This window comes from Leptidea sinapis, chromosome 6 (assembly GCF_905404315.1).
Source record: "Leptidea sinapis chromosome 6, ilLepSina1.1, whole genome shotgun sequence".
NCBI classification, from domain to species: Eukaryota; Metazoa; Arthropoda; class Insecta; order Lepidoptera; family Pieridae; genus Leptidea; species Leptidea sinapis.
Window position 1 is genome coordinate 6,766,054 of NC_066270.1, and position 17,363 is coordinate 6,783,416.

General features: G+C 35.5%; 1 protein-coding gene across 1 annotated transcript; it reads left to right on the top strand.

Moving 5' to 3' along the window:
* Window positions 1-201: 201 nt before the first annotated feature.
* On the top strand, window positions 202-15,905 carry LOC126964992 (U3 small nucleolar RNA-associated protein 4 homolog). Its single transcript, XM_050808384.1, has 11 exons — window positions 202-424; window positions 502-881; window positions 1,670-1,851; window positions 3,047-3,237; window positions 5,386-5,541; window positions 5,705-6,017; window positions 6,759-6,942; window positions 8,654-8,868; window positions 11,147-11,320; window positions 14,927-15,001; window positions 15,678-15,905. Exons 1-11 carry the CDS (start codon window positions 324-326, stop codon window positions 15,795-15,797), a joined length of 2,091 nt encoding a protein of 696 aa, XP_050664341.1. The 5' UTR covers window positions 202-323; the 3' UTR covers window positions 15,798-15,905.
* The last annotated feature ends 1,458 nt before the right edge of the window (window positions 15,906-17,363 follow it).

Here is a 17,363-nt window from a genome sequence, read left to right on the forward strand (position 1 = left end):
AATATCCGTTTCAATCCTCTTTTTCTTATCTGATCCTTTCCCGTGTTCCGTATCCTTTTTAACTTAGTTTCCCAATCTTTTAATTTACGTTATTGGCAAAAAGTAAACGTTATTGCCAAAAGAAGGAAAAAAAAAGAACCCACAGAAAGTGAACAGTTGAAGTTTGAACTATGTAGGTGTATTTACATCCTCTTTGCAGTATTGTTTTGACTTTTGGGCCAACGTGCTTGCATGAAAATTCAAAATAGTTTAATAAAATAAATTGCAATTAGGTATGCATTTATTGTATTATGAAAATAGCATAATAAGTTTTGATTTATAAAATGGAAACCAAAATCCACAGAATCCGTTATTACAACCCTGAACCTAAAGGTATTAATTGTATATCATATGAGAAAAAGAGTAAACTTCTAGCTTTATCAAGGTATGATACGTTTATATTATAATCTAAAAAGTGCAAACAATGTTCATAAGATAATAATTTTTTTTTGTTTAATTTAGAAAAGATGCATCTATAGAAATATGGGATCTAACACATGCGCCCTATCTTATCAAATTTATACCTGGATTGGAAAACTCGTCCGTGGAGGCCCTTGGTTGGGTAAATGAAAGACTGTTGTCAACTGGTTTGGGAGGTGCACTTATTGAGTGGGATCTCGAGAAACTCTGTATTAAAAATAGTGTTATTCTTACTGGCTATGAAGCTTGGTGTCTTGATGTAAGCGAAGAGAACACATTAGTTGCTATAGGCACAGAACAGGGATATTTGAATCTTTATTCAGTAGAAAACAATGATATTGTATATAAAAAGCTTTTTGATAAACAGGAAGGCAGGATACTTTGTTGTAAATTTGATAAAACAGGAAATATGCTAGTGACAGGTAAGATAACAAATAAGATTTATAGATTTTTTTTATTTTTTTATGGACAAGTAGGACAAACTAGCATACTGGTCACCTGGTATTAAGTGATCACCAACACCCACATTCTCTTAAACACCAGAGGAATCACATAGTACATTAATTTTTGAACAGAAAAATATCTGGCAGCTATGACTAGTGTGTGAAGATTGACCTCAGCCATGTCTCCACTAGCTCTTGCCAATGGGCTGCTTCACATGTCCTTAAGTTTGCTGCACCCTTATGAATCTCACCAGTGGGAGGCTTTGCACAGGATGCCAGCTAGATTATGGGTACCACAATTGTACCTATTTGTGGTGAAAAGCAGTAACAGGCTGCCCAATTTTAAAACACAGTAAGGGACAAAAGTAAATATTTTATAATGCCAATAGAATTATTTTCCCACAACTATTAATATGAATGCTAATAAATCCATATTGAAAAATATGTCTATTACTGTGTTTCAAAATTGGGCAGCTATAATAATTATTGTGTTTAGGTTAGAAGGGTCCCTATAGCTAGTGATATTACTGAGACCTTACATCTTATGTCTCAAGGTGACAAGTGCAATTGTAGTACTGCTTAGAATTTTTCAAGAATCCTGAGTGGCATTGCATTGTAATGGGCAGGGTGCATCAATTACCATCACCTGAATGCCCTGTTCATCTCGTCTCTTACTTCATATTGTCATAAAAAAAAGTAAGCTTAATATTTATTTATTTTTTATGTAAGAGGGGCAAACTTAGTTGAAAATTTCCTTGTATTTTCAGGTTCAATTGACAATATAAGAGTATGGAATGTTCATAATGGTCAAGCCACCTGTAGGATATCATGTAGCAGAAGGGGGAAAGAAGTAATTGTATGGTGTGTTGGAATATTGTCCGACAATACTATTATCTCTGGGGATAGTCATGGCAGGCTCACCTTTTGGGATGGTGTTATGGGAGATCAGGTATTATAATTATGTATGTTCATGACTCAGTTGATAATCAAAGCTCTTTTTAACCTTCCCAAATCGGCAGGGCACCAGATTTTTCGGATACACCAAAACCGAGAGTGCCATTTGGCACACCATTCCCTCACTAAGTTCTGATCCTTATTTTGTTTATAAGATGGTTTATTTTGCATAGTCTTATAGCTTTCAGATAAAGATAAAGATAGCCTTTATTTCTAGACATTAGTTATGTAGTAACATGTTTATTTTTTTATTTCCTCTATTTTTTAACTATGTGTCTAGCTTGTCCACTGACATAGGCCTCCTCTAGGACCTTCCAGTGCTCTCTATCCCACGCTTCTCTACTCCAAACTGGTCCAGAAACCTTTATGTCATCTTCCCACTCTAGTTAGTATCTGTCTGCTTCTCTTTCTTAGCATCTCTCGGGTACCAATGGGTGAGTTTCTGTGACCACTTGTTTGATTTTGTCTTGTTTAGTTTTCTGATACCTTCACTCAAATTATCCTAATAATAAGCAATCTAAAGCTACATGTAAATTTATACATATTTACAAAACACTGTGTCATACCGCACAGAAAGTTTCCCGGCACGGAAAGGCTACTAGAAAGTATCAGAGCTTTAAAGAACTTATAATTGTAACACAATAAATGTTTACTTATTAATTTGATGTATAAAGTATATTCAAGCTATCTTAAATATAAATAAAACATTATCCGCCCTACAAATAAATGGTTCAATCTTGGTTTAAAGTTATAACTAAGAATATGCAAAATGTTTACAATATCGTTGACAACACTGTCAATACAATGATAATTCTGAAGTATTCTAAATGACAAGCAGCCTTGTAAATAAACGCGGGAAATGTTATATGAATAAACCAATCCAAAGCAAAATGTCTATTTGTAAACATTTTGCATTTTCTTGGTTTATGATTAGTTATAACCTCATGCCAATTTTATTTGTTAGGCCATATGTGTATTCTATTTCTTTCTACTGTCCCTTCTGTGGAAGGGGCACTCAGCCAATGTCACATTTCAGTAGACCACCAGCTTCAAGTGTGTTATTTGATTGGTGTTAACAAATTTTCAAGTGATCTTGGTAATGATTGGTGCCCAGATTGAAAACAGTTTTAATTTATTATTATACCTGAAACGAATATACATGCTGTTAGTTAGTAAAATTTAAATTACAGATTGAAACCTATGCCACTCACAAAGCTGATGTTCTATCTCTAGTGATATCAGATGACGAGCAGAGTTTGTATTGTAGCGGTGTGGATCCCATCATAACAATGTTCATGAAAGTCAGTAAGACAGTCGAAAAGCAAGCTTCGTCCCAATGGGTTAAAAATGTTCAAAGAAATATACACGAACATGATGTTAGGTAAGAAAGATTTTGTGTTACAATACCATAAAAGATGATAAAATTTACTAGAACATTAATGTAATAATTTAAATTAATTTAATTAATGGATAACATAATTATTTTATGGAATAGGAGGCCAAACAAGCGTACGGGTCACCTGTTGTTAAGTGATCACCGCCACCCACAATCTCTTGCAACACTAGAGGAGTCACAGAAGCGTTGCCAGCCTTTAAGGAAGGTGTACGCGCTTCTTTTTAAGGTACCCATGGTACATTGCTACAATTATGTTATCATAATGCTGCCCCAGTAGCTAACACAAATCATATAATTTATGTATTTCCAACCTGATTATGCCGGTGCATATCACTACTGTATATGCATTACTGTTAGTTAGATAGCTAGTGAAATTACTTAGCGCAGTTGTAGTGCCACTCAGAATATTTGGGTTTATCAAGAATCCTGAGCGGCACTGCATTGTAATGGGCAGGATGTATCAATTGCCATCAGCTGAATGTCCTGCTCATCTCGCCCCTTATTACCATAAAAAATATAGTGATACGTTTCAAATTAAACTCACTTCTTCTTACAATAACTTCTGTTCATTCCGGACTATACATTTGGTATATATTGTATATTAAATTTTTTTATTGATTTTATTTGATTGTAACTAGTTTCCACTCAGTTCTTAGGTTAAGCAATCTAATAGTACCATTTATAGTGAGTTTTAACTTTTAAGGAATATTGAAAATACTAGGTGACCTGGCAAACGTTGTTTTACCATACAAATTATTTTTAGAGTTAGAATGTTTCTTGGACATTGCTTTATTTGTCTAAAATAAATGTAGCCTAAGTTACTCCTTATTACATCAACTACCTGCCAATCTGCCTGTATGTTCCGGATTATCCGGAACATACAGACGGACAGACAGACAAAAATTGTAAAAAATGTTATTTTGGTGTATGTACTGTATATGTATTCATAATATACATTTAGTAAAACACGGTTATTTCAATATTACAAACAGACACTCCAATTATATTTATATGTATAGATAATTCACACAATATTTTTATAAATTATAGCCTATATGTTATTCTGGTGTGTAAGCTATATTATTGCAAAGTTTCATCAAAATCCATTCAGTGGTGTTTGCGTTAAAGTAGTTCAAACATACATCCACACATACAAACTTTCACATTTATAATATTAGTAAGATTCAAAAGAAAAACATCTCTGTAACATCAAAAATTTAACCTATAGATGCCTAATAGGAAAGAAAGGAAATATGACATTAAGAAAATAGTACTTTTATCCACAGTAGTAATTCCTTGCAATTTGTTGTGATTTAAATAAAACACTTTTATAGGATTAACCTACCATAATACACAAAGATACGCTTCAAATTTTTCTATAGTACTATGCTACCGAGGTTGTCATTTTTCTTTACCAAACAACGGGAACATACATATATTTTGTGAAATTGTTTTATAGAGAAAAAAAATATTTTTTGCAAGAAATCATAAGATCATATTATAACGTGTCCACTATAGTTAAAATAATACAAGGAATTCAATTGTAATATTTTTATTTTGACGCGTTTAGTAAAATAGTCACAATTTCTCGTACTCACTCTCTAACTCTTAAAGAGCGGCGATATCACAGCACGAATCTACCAGGTTTTTGCACACAAAACAATAACATTGCTTGTTTATCTAGCAACCCGTAACATAAACCGCATAGTGATAGGGCGACTATTGTAAACACAAGTGGCTATAGCGTCTCAAGTGGCCGGCGTCGGGTTAGGCGCTAAAACAGCTCAGCAGGTAGCTTCTGCGGGCGCGCGGGAATTGTTAGCATATCAGAGGAATAAATCGTACTGAAAATGTGCTAGCAAATAATAAAAATGATATTGACGCAAAATGTAATGTAAAAACATAGTAACAATTACATTCAGTGTAATTGTAACTATGTTTGGATGTTACGATTAGTTACAATTACACTGTATGTAATTGTAACTAATCCTAACTGTAATCCTTTAAAATCTGTTTTATTTAAATGTATAACACTCACATCAGCACTCAGAGCCTACTATGTTATAAGATCAATGCTCTGTAATATTTTACTTTCTTTTTGACCTAATTTAAATAAGAGAATGTTGGTTCCAGAGGCCTGGCTTTGAATGATGAGAGACTCATATCAGTAGGAGAAGATGGATACTTAACATTATCAAGTTTTCCACCCAAAAGAGTCATGAGAATACCTCCGATGATACCATCTCCGAGAACATTGATTTGTCCACAAAGGAGGCTACTCTTATTGAGGTAGAATAGTTTATTAGGATATCATCATCTTTACTTTACACATAATTTGAGTTGTTCCAGGGCTTGGCTGTGATTAGTTCTTGAATAAAAATTAATGATTCACAACGAAGAAAACTTTAACAGATACTTCAACCCCTTATTGATTTTTATTTCCATGTGGCAGGTACAAAAATTACTTGGAGGTGTGGAAATTGGGAGCCTATGCAAAGGATGAGAGAGGGAAAGCCGTCCTAAATATTTTAAATATAAAAGACGTAATTCAAAACAATAGCAGCTCTTTAGAACAAGACACAGACTTACCGTTGATGCCACAAATGGAATGCAACGAAAGGAGAACATTGAAACTAACCGAGGAACCACTCAAATTGACTTCTATTCATGCTAAAGGGAAAAAGGATATAAAATGTTGTGATATCTCACCGAGTGGGGAGTTAATTATTTATTCTACTGACAGTCATGTTAGAATGCTGAAGTTGGTATGTACATATGAAAGTTTTTCACAAAGAAGGCTTACTATTTACGACACCAGTGGGAGGCTCCTTTGCACAGGATGCTGGCTAGATTATTTTTTCAGTCTGAAGGACGCTATAGCTAGTGAAATTACTGGGCAAATGAGGCTTAACATCTTGTCTCAAAGTGACACACGCATAGTAGCAGAATATTTGGATTTTTCAAGAATTCGGAGCGGCACTGCATTGTAATGGGCAGGGCGTATCAATTATCATCAGCTGTACGTCCTGCTCGTCTCGTCCCGTTTTTTCATAAAAAAAAATTGCAATCTACGGTTTGCCGCGGTATATGATCAGATTAACTTCATGTGTTACTTGTTAGTAGAACGGAATCTCATTGCAATGTTTCAGCAGAATTTTGTTTGAGATTTTCTGGGTTGAGGTATCTAGAATATGGCGAAGACAGTGATTAATAAAAATTTCGCATTATGTGATGTACTGTTATGTATTGTTAAGTAATCACCGCCGCCCACATTCTCTTGCAACACCAGCGAAATCACAGGAGCGTTGCCGGTCTTTAAGGAAGGTGTACGCGCTTTTTTGAAGGTACCCATGTCATATCGTCCCGGAAACACCGCATAATGAAGTTCATTGCACAGCTTTGTAGTACGTGGAAGAAAGCTCCTTGGAAACCGCACTGTGGAGGACCGCCACGCATCCAGATGGTGGGGATGATATCCAAGTATTAAAATAATCTTTGTATTCTAGGATGAAGATCCACGTAATATATCATTGCGTAAAGTGCTGATAAATGGTTTGCCGTACTGCGATCGAGTCGCTTTCACAGACGATTCTAGAACAATGGTCGCCCATTATGCGGGTGAGCTGTATGTTATGCAGGTGGATACTGATGCAGGCGCCACGCTGGTACAGAAAATATCAACAGAGAAAAGTATGTATTGTATGCGAGAGATATTTTTTATTGTTGTCTTCTTGAAGCAGGTTGGAGTATAGAATAATCGCAGTATTTAATGAGAAAAAACACCATAAAGTGTTTATTGAAGTAGGCGTTACTTTGCGGAAATCCATAAGTATACAAATGATTTGAGTTTTCTTTAGTGTTGATTCCGCCAATATTTGTCTTTAAACAATTCGACACGTGTTTCGCCTCTGCACGAGGCATTCTCAGAACGTGTTGTCTCGCCAAAATCTGGCATGAGACTGGCGGCCAGTCTCGTGTCGAATTGTTTAAAGACAAATATTGGCGGAATTACCACTAAAGAACACTCAAATCATTTGTACCATAAAGTGTGACAGAAACAGAACATAACATAAAAGTCCTTGTAGGGTTATGATTTATGACGTATTAAAGAAAACTACTTACTAGATCTCGTTCAAACCAATTTTCGGTGGAAGTTTGCATGGTAATGTACATCATATATTTTTTTAGTTTAACATCTCTTATTTACGAAGTGAACGGGGGGGGGGGGGGGGGGGATATTTTTACCACTTTGGAAGTGTCTCTTTTGTAAACTATTCAGTTTCGAAAAAAATGATATTAGAAATTTTAATATCATTTTTGCAGACCCATCCATAACTATGGACGTATGGGTTGTATGAAAAACAATTTTTGAGTTTTAGTTCTAAGTATGGGAATAATTTTTGTATGTAAATCTTAGTGCGGCTTACAGAATACATGTATTTAACAAGTTTCAACAGAATAGTTCTTATAATTTCGGAAAAAAGTGGCATATGGACGGACAGACAGACAGACATGATGAATCTATAAGGGTTCCGTTTTTTGTCATTTGGATGCGGAACCCTAAAAGGATAAAATGAATTGTTTGATTCGTGACAATTCTGTCATAGTGTATCATATTGCACATTAAAGGTTATTCAATTTTTTTTTTCTGGGAGGGGCCCACAAAGGTCGGGCGGGAAAAGGGAAGTTAGTATTCTGGGCCAATAGCGATCATGGAGACAACTCTATAATGATATTATGCTAACATCTTAAGTACAAGGTTTCTTGCAAATAAAATAATTTCATTCATTCCATTTCATATCTATCTCCACAAAAATACTGTCTTAGTGGGCGTGCGCTACTTAAGGCATTCGTGTGTGTGCGTCATATGTTGGTCCCACTGAAAGATCAGCGCTGGTTGCGATAGTAATCAGTGCTGATCAATAACAAGCATAATGCTGAAGTTTGACCAATTTGTCACTTACATTCTTACATATATATATTTTTTTTAAATGAAAGTATGGGGCGAGTCGAGCCGGACGTTCAGCTGATGGTAATTGATACGCCCTGCTCATTACAATGCAGTGAGGATTCTTAAAAGACCCAAAAATTCTAAGCGGCACTACAGTTGCGCTCGTCACCTTGAGAAATAAGATGTTATGTCTCATTTGCCCAGTAATTCACTAGCTACGGCGCTCTCCAGACCGAAACACAGTAATGCTTACACATGACTGCTTCACGGCAGAAATAGGCACCGTTGTGGTGCACTGGCTTCCTGTACAAAGGAGCCTCCCACTGGTGTATGTTTGTTCTGTATTATTATCAGGCGAGGTGGCAAGCATATATATTATATTGTGGTTGTTGCAAATAAATATTTTTCTATTTCCTTAAATCCAAATGTTTATTGTACAAATCTTTTTAGATCTGCGGGACAGGACCGCTCTGCATTTAATACTGTCAAAGGCAACACCGCGAGGCGTTTATTTGGTGGTATCTGATGCGAAAGGTGATATTGCGGTGTGGTTACGGCAAAGTGTCAAATTCAAATATGTCCTGAATTTGCCGAAATACAAATGTATCCCAAGTGCACTAGCCGTACATCAAGATAAGTTGACCGTTGTGTATGTCGATCAAAGGGTGAGTTTTTATTGATATTATTTTAAACAATTTGTTATGTTTTAAAGTTTAACTCTTCATTTCTTTAATTTTATTATGTTTGTATTTGCACTATTGTAACAACCAGTGGGAGGCTCCTTTGCACAGGAAGCCGGCTAGATTATGGGTACCACAACGGCGCCTATTTCTGCCGTGAAGCAGTAATCTGTAAGCATTACTGTGTTTCGGTCTGAAGGGCGCCGTAGCTAGTGAAATTACTGGGGAAATGAGGCTTAACATCCTATGTCTCAAGTTGACGAGCGCAATTGTAGTGCCGCTCAGAATATTTGGGTTTTTTGAGAATCCTGAGCGGCATTGCATTGTAATGGGCATGGCGTATCAATTATCAACGTACGTCCTGCTCGTCTCGTCCCTTATTATCATAAAAATAAAATGTAAATGTTGTTTACACCTGTAAAGACATATCATATTGTACTACCTATCCCTTATGTACTTGCTAAAATTTTAATTGTATAATGACGTGTTGTTGGTGTAACTATCTAAATAATAATAAACAAACAAATAAATAAAATAAAGTGATAACCCTCACTTCAGAGTTTAATTACACAAATAAAATTTGAAAAACAAAATTTGCGTTTCGTGTAACATATTGTCTAGATTAGCAAGAGCGACATCTCAAGTCTATTTCCTCATATGCAAATATTGGTGGTGATCAGGTTATCAACTGTAGATCCTGTGAATGAAGCCAAACCTGAGAGTTGAACAAAGCGTACAGGATTTTAACAACGATACGTCACTCGAACGGTTGGCTCGGTTGGTAAGAGCGCTCGCACGGAACGCGAGAGGTCGTGGTTCGAGTCCCGCATCGTTCATAAAATTTTATTTGTGTGATATTATCTTGTTTTTAACGCACTTTTTTTTTGTTGGCGTGATTGTCTGGTTCTGCGCAGGCCACCTAAAATTGTATATATTTTTATGTTAAGTAGGCAAAGTTGGCTTATGATTTAAAAGATGAGCTGGCAGTTTCTTATCACTTCTTCTCCCCATATCAAAGCCGCTTTACGAAACGATATAGCTTCATGACGTTTACCAAGTGTTGTTGCATTTTTTTTTATGATAATAAGGGACGAGACGGGCAGAACGTCCAGCTGATGGTAATTGATACGCCCTGCCCATTACAATGCAGCGCCGCTCAGGATTCTTGAAAAACCCCAAAAATTCTGAGCGGCACTACAACTGCGCTCGTCACCTTGAGACATAAGATGTTAAGTCCCATTGCCCAGTAATTTAACTAGCTACGGCGCCCTTCAGACCGAAACACATTAATGCTTACACATTACTGCTTCACTGTAGAAATACGCGCCGTTGTGGTACCCATAATCTAGCCGGCATCCTGTGCACAGGAGCCTCCCACTGGTAAATGTAGAAAAATAATATGTCATGCTCACTAAAATAGCATCTGAAAACCGAAGATCTGCAACACTCGTGGTGGAGCATTGGCGGCCTTTAGAGTGTGCTCATAGCATGGTCATGGTCTCCAAGGTTTATCGATTAGGGAATCATATAGCACGCGAGTTGAATGCAGACGTGGCTTGTAGACCGTGTAGTGCTGTGCCGTCTTTGACAGTTATCGTATGCTTTTTTTTTATGGAATAGGAGGACAAACGAGCGTACGGGTCACCTCTTGTTAAGTGATCACTTCCGCCCACATTCTCTTGCAACACCAGAGGAATCACAGGAGCGTTTCCAGCCTTTAAGGAAGATGTATGCGCTTTTTTTGAAGGTACCCATGTCGTATCGTCCCGGAAACACCGCACAAGGAAGTTCATTCCACAGCTTTGTAGTACGTGGAAGAAAGCTCCTTGAAAACCGCACTGTGGAGGACCGCCACACATCCAGATGGTGGGGATGATAACCTAACTTGTGGCGTGTCGTGCGAAGGTGTAATACCTACCGTGTTATCGCGTAAATACAGAAGTTGCGATCTTCCCGTGTTATTGTTTTGATTTTAATAATGAGTGATTGGAGTCCATCAGGATCCGTTCTGAAAAAACGAGTTTTAATTTATTGCCAAGCACGAGAAATGACGAAAAATGTTTTAGACATGTGTGTTGAAGAAAGGCAGACCAAAATTTGAGATTAAATTATTAGGTTAAAATGGTAAACTTAAATTTATCGACACAATCATGATATAATTAGGTCACAGCACTATCGCATTACTGCACTCTGCATTCAACTCGTGCGTCGTCAGTTAGTCGGCAGTTTTATTCCGCAATTTATATTTTGTGTTGTGTTTCAGATAGTGGAATATGATTTGGAGAGTCAAAAATTCACGGGGTGGCCGCCTACACCGCTTCCTGCTGCGTGGATGAACCGCAAGATGGCCGTTAACAGTGTGTGCGCACATCCGCGGAGAAATGCGCTCGTCTTCAATGACGAGACATCGCTGTGGGTCATGGACAAACATGATAAGGTAAAAGAATTTAGATTATTTATATGTATAGAAATCTTAATAAAACGTTACTAGAAGTGACATAGCCGCGTTTAACGTGTTTCCTCGCAGGTGACTTCTACAGGATGTTAAAAAATCCTGTAGAATCTTGATTCGTGAGAACAAATAAATATTGATTTTCAGGATATAAGCACATAAAAAAGTACCCAATTATTAAAGTTTGGACACCTCTGCCTGCGGCCATTGTAATTTTTCCCCGCCCACACACTCATTTCATTCATGTACCTACTGTGCTAAGGGTGGGAAAAACGAAAGTTTTTTATAAGTTTTTTATTAATGATAAACATCGCCCGCCTTATTCGTTTGAGTTGCCGCGCCACGCAGCTGATGCTAGATTTACGCCATTGGACCGAAGTCAGGGGTTTTTTTTAAATCACAATTCTTTAAACGGTGATGGACCGTGTTAAGTGAACAAATAAGTAAATAAAGAACAGTGATAATATTTAAACTGCTATTTTAAAATTACCGAGAATTGTAAATTTATTTAGCAGTTACTGGAACTGAATACATACACGAGGAAAAAATCACGTCTGTAAAGCTAGAAAGGTCAAATCGGCAGAATCACTCGTTTTTAAGATCAAAATTTTGTGCTAATTTAGTGTTGAAAACAGATATTTGGTGCTGAGATATGCGGATTAAAAATGATAACACAGCTAACTTTTGATAAGGCCAGCAGTGTGTACCGTTCACGACCGCGTTGTGATACAGTTGCAGCGGAATACGCATGAGCGAATAATTTAGTGCTTAATTAGTGCTGCCAGTATTGTAAAGGATTTTTCAAAAACATATTTTTTTTTCCAAATCAGCTACGGCTAATATAATAACGATAGCAGTCTTAACGATTAAAATACGCCACCATTTGGTGCTCCATTAGTGCTGCCAGTATTGTCAAGGATTAAGACTGCTGAAGTCATTATATTGTCGGAAGTTGATTTGAAAAAATAAAATAAAATAAAAATATTTTTCAAAAATCGTTTACTACTACGACAGCACTAATTGAGCACTTAACGATTAAGACGTCACGTCTTTCAATTACATCAGTTCCCGTTTTAAGGTGTTCTTCTAGCTCTTAGGCCTGCTGGTGTCGTTATACTAGCAGTAGTTGATTTGGAAAATAAAAAATATATATTTTTCAAAAATCCTCCGCTACAATAGCAGCACTAATTAAGCACTAAATTATTCGCTCATGCGTATTCCACTGCAACTGTATCATAACGCGGTCGTGAACGGTACACTGCTGGCTTAATCAAAAGTTAGCTGTGTTCTCATTTTTAATCCGCATATCACAGCACCAAATATCTGTTTTCAGCACTGCTAATTTAGCACTAATTTAGATCTAAAAAACGAGTGATTCTGCCGGTTTGACCTTTCTAGCTTTATAGACGTTAAAAACTTTATAATGTATCCCACGAACATACCAAATAATTGACAATTTTCCGTATTGCTACTGTGTATTCATACAATTTTATTCATAAATCCTGTTCCTGGGCCAGCGCTATATTCACCCCGCCACTGGTAATTAAAAACTAGTGCACACCAGTATAATTATTCAATTCAATTATAAAAGTTAATTTAATAGTCTTAGGCACAGTGCAATGTGCCATGTTTATCAGTACCGGCACGCTACCTTAGTTGGTTATGATGCATTTCGACACAGAGCATATTGCCACTGTTTTATAAAAAAACAATGCAAATCATTGACATATTTCTTGCAATTCACAATTGATTTGACAGATCTCCACCTTTTACGTAAGCGCATGCGCCGACAGGTCCGTTTGTCCACCCTTCCGCCTTCTATTCGTTGTGTGTCCATGCATTGCGTAATTATGGTGGGCAAGGAGAATCATATGTGTCTATGAAGAAGTGTCCGTCAAAATGCATTAAATGGCGCCACAGTAGCATCAGGGTAAATCTTAAAAGAAGAAGCGCCAAATATAACTCTAGCTATACGCTTTCTCATAATAACTCTTTAAGGTTATATTTACTACATTATTTTGTACAGTTGTTGTAAATTTTCACTATTTAACTACTTCAGTCGATAATAATATTAATTTTTTAACTCGGCATACTTCAATTCATTTACAATTGCTACATTTACCATACTTCATACCATACCCTGTGCCTACACCAGCGCCACTGTGGAAGCTTATTAAACTGTTATTTACTACATATAAGCTAGACACTTTTTCAACTTTTCTCCCTTAAGAGATGATACTCCTTTTACTCTACCCTCTATATGAGTAATAAATACACAAATAAAATTTGAAAAACAAAATTTTATGAACGATGCGGGACTCGAACCCACGAACTCCGGCGTTCCGTGCCGGTGCTCTAACCAACTGAGCTAACCGTTCGAGTAACGCCTCGTTATAAAATCTTGTTAGCTTTGTTCCACTCTCAGGTTGTGGCTTCATCTACAGGATCTACTTTACAGTTGATAACCTGCTCAACAATTTTGTTTTTCAAATTTTATTTGTGTATTAATCCTAGAAGTGAGGGTTATCACTTTAAAAAACATAACGTATTGAGTAATAGATAACATAACTTTTGGTTATATGCTATTTAAATACTGCATATTCCACCTCCTCTTCGTGAATTACGAACGAAAATTTTCGTCGGAAATGTAAGTCACGATTCTTAGAAAGACAAAAACAAGATCAGCTTTGGTTGCATTGGTGGTGAAAATATAGGTGTAGTCCAATATTATAGATATACGCTTCTTTTAATACTACTTTTTATTTTAAAACATCTAATTATATTATTATCGACTTTTTTATATTGTGACTTATATTAATATTTATGTCTTATTATTTATTATATGGCGAGCGCACTGTATCTCCAAAGTTAAACGGGCACCGCTGAAAATCATTGCTGTGTCATTGCCACGGCCGTGTCACAGATAATCCTGAGTCGATGATCCATTTCTTGCACTGCACAGTAACTCTCTAATTTTAAATCAATTACTATTTAATTACGTTCTTTTTTGGTTTGTTTTGTACTTTTATCTACACCCATGCTTTAAATCCTCTATTAAAGATTCTGAAACTGTTAGCTTATTGCCAACATTATAACACCCAATGTTCTAATAACCATTACATCATCCAAACGAGTGTTGTAATGTTGTACTGAATTTCATAACAACACTCCTATGTTTTTTTTCGATCCCTTTCATGCGCAAAGAGTTTCAACATACAGCCACATTCTTATTGCTCGATGCGTGGTATCGCTTACGCGCGTTCCTCACTACCAGAACGCCGCGCGCTGTAAAAAAAAAGTAGGTTATTCGAATCCCCGCCATTTTTCTTCGATATTTTTATTGTTTTGCCACCTTCGTTAAATCCACATTCGTGTTTTAATACCCCTTATTACACAACAGTTGCATAAATAACTATTATCTTTTTATATTAAGTATATCCTGTGAGTGTTTTGTGAAATAAATGTTTTTCTTTGTTGAATACTCTTTGACATTTTTAACTTTGCTTACATTTACGCCATTATTTTAGGCACTAAGACTCAACACAAATACATGTTATTGTGTAATTCATTGTAAATTTTAATTTATTTTAGGAACAAATAGAGCCGTCGCCGAAAAAGAAGCAGAATCAAAGTAAACGCGTACAGCTCAAAGTGATTCCTATGAAAGTGAGTTCAAAGTTTAATAAAAATTATGGGTAGATAGTATTATGTCGTTTACCCTTTTAAATATTGATTAGAAACCCTACTAATATTATAAACGTGAATGTAAGTTTGTTTGTTACGCTTTTACGCCGGGGCCACTGGATCGATATTGATGAAATTTGGTACAGCGATAAACTAGAGCTTGGGAAATACCATTGGGTACATTTTTATCCCGGAAAAATCCATAGTTCCCGCGGGATTTGTGAAAAACTGAAATTTACGTCAATGAGCTATAACTACACCAATAATAGGTTTAGTTTGCCATAGCAATAGTCCTCGAAATAAGATTCATATAATATGTCGGGAACGAGAGCGAAAACGGGAACCGAAACTGGAATAGAATTTTCATTAAAAAAAAATATGGCCCATCGACGAAATCCACACGAATTTATTTGATTTCCCTCCTTATTTTGTCATTTTATCAGGATGTGCTATTTTCCCTTGTAATTTAGAATAAAAGTCCGTTATTATTATACAGTAAACACGTCCGCGAAACAGTATAACTTAAATTGACATGCCACAGATAATACACAGCCAATAGACCATTATGTATTACAAACTATTTGAAATATCTCTATCTAAACTATCTGAAACTATTTGATAAATCTAATAAAAACGTTATAAATTATTTTATCTACAGTACTTGGCTGGCTTCCATTGGATTGGCGATGACGAGGCAGTCGCAGTGGAGATACTCCCGGAGAATATTGTTTCACAACTACCGCCAATAATGGCGAAAAAGAAACATAACATGGAATAAGTTAGCATAATTTACTATAAAGAGTACAAGTTCTATCTTTGTTATTTTATATACAATAAACTATATTGTGTACGAAGATAAAAATAAATATTAATCCATTTAAATATTTTTATTGCCTTTTCTTCAAATTCAATTATTTTTATTCAAAATAGGATGTGACATCACTTATTGAAAGTCAAAAAATACCACCCCTTCCAAAACTACTACTAGGCCTGGCGCAACATGTGAAACTGTAAGATTATACCATTGTAACATACCATGTTTATACGCAAATAAAGAATTTGATCGATTGATTGATTGAAATAGAATGCCTCAGACCTGAGAAGAAAGGGCGCAACAAACTCAGCGGGCGTGTTTTTGCCATCGAGAAAATAGGTTTACAAAGTAATATTGTACAATTAAACTTATTATTTAAAAGCTGGCAAAAGTGTTGCTCATTGTTGGAAATTACCAACAGATCGCGACAAGTGCAATAAAGAGGGAAAAGAAAAAAGAAAAAAAATATATTTAATAGCCTGAGGGCGGTCGCTCCATTCCCAATCTGTGGTATCATTAAGAATGTCATTTTAGAATTCTTTTGAATAACGTAATACTTTTGTTTTGAACATTTTCTGGGATCTTGTTGTAAAAAATATACATGATGATGCGCCCCACAAAAGACTTACTAACTCGACTTAGCCGAGTATTTATTTATTTATTTATTTATTTATTTATTTATTGGAAAACAAACAGCTTAAGTTATATACACATTGTAACACATAATTTATATTACACAAGCCAATAAAGTTTCCACTTAAATATAAACAAAGTAGGAGTGAATATAATACAAAATATAACGATTTTATATACAATTAAACATAAGGCGAAAAAAGTAAACAAAAATACAAATGAAACAAAATTTATCAAATTTATCGGTTGGACATATTTTAAGAATGTTTAAGATATTCTTTAATTTTTTTAGTAAAAGTTGGATAGCTGCTATGAAAAATGTCTAAGTGACTATAATTATTATTATAAGTGTTGCATGCTCTTATAATAAAACAATTGCTAGTATAATTAGTTCTACGAACAGGGATAAAGAATGTATCTATAGAACGTGTATAATGTTTTGGACAGTTAAGTTTAATGTTACTTAAAATACGATTGGAATCAATTAAGTCATGTAATATTTTGAAAAGGAAAACTTGATCTCTGTATTCTCTACGCTGTTGTAAAGATAGGTAATTAAATTTAGGAGTATTACAATTTTGAAACTTATAATTTAATCTTTTAATAAATTTATTTTGTACACTTTCTATAGCATCTATATATTTTGTATAACGTGGGTTCCAAGCAGTCGAGGCATATTCTAAATATGGTCTGACATAAGCATTATATAAAAGATTAAAAGTATGAATATTTTTGAAGTCATTTCCCTGTCTGAATATAAAACCAAGCATTTTATAAGCTTTTGCTGTCATATTGTCTATATGATTTTCAAATAAGAGAGCCGAATCTAGCGTTACCCCAAGGTCTTTTATTTCTGACACCCTTTTAAGGGGTTTATTGTTTATTTTATATTTGAAG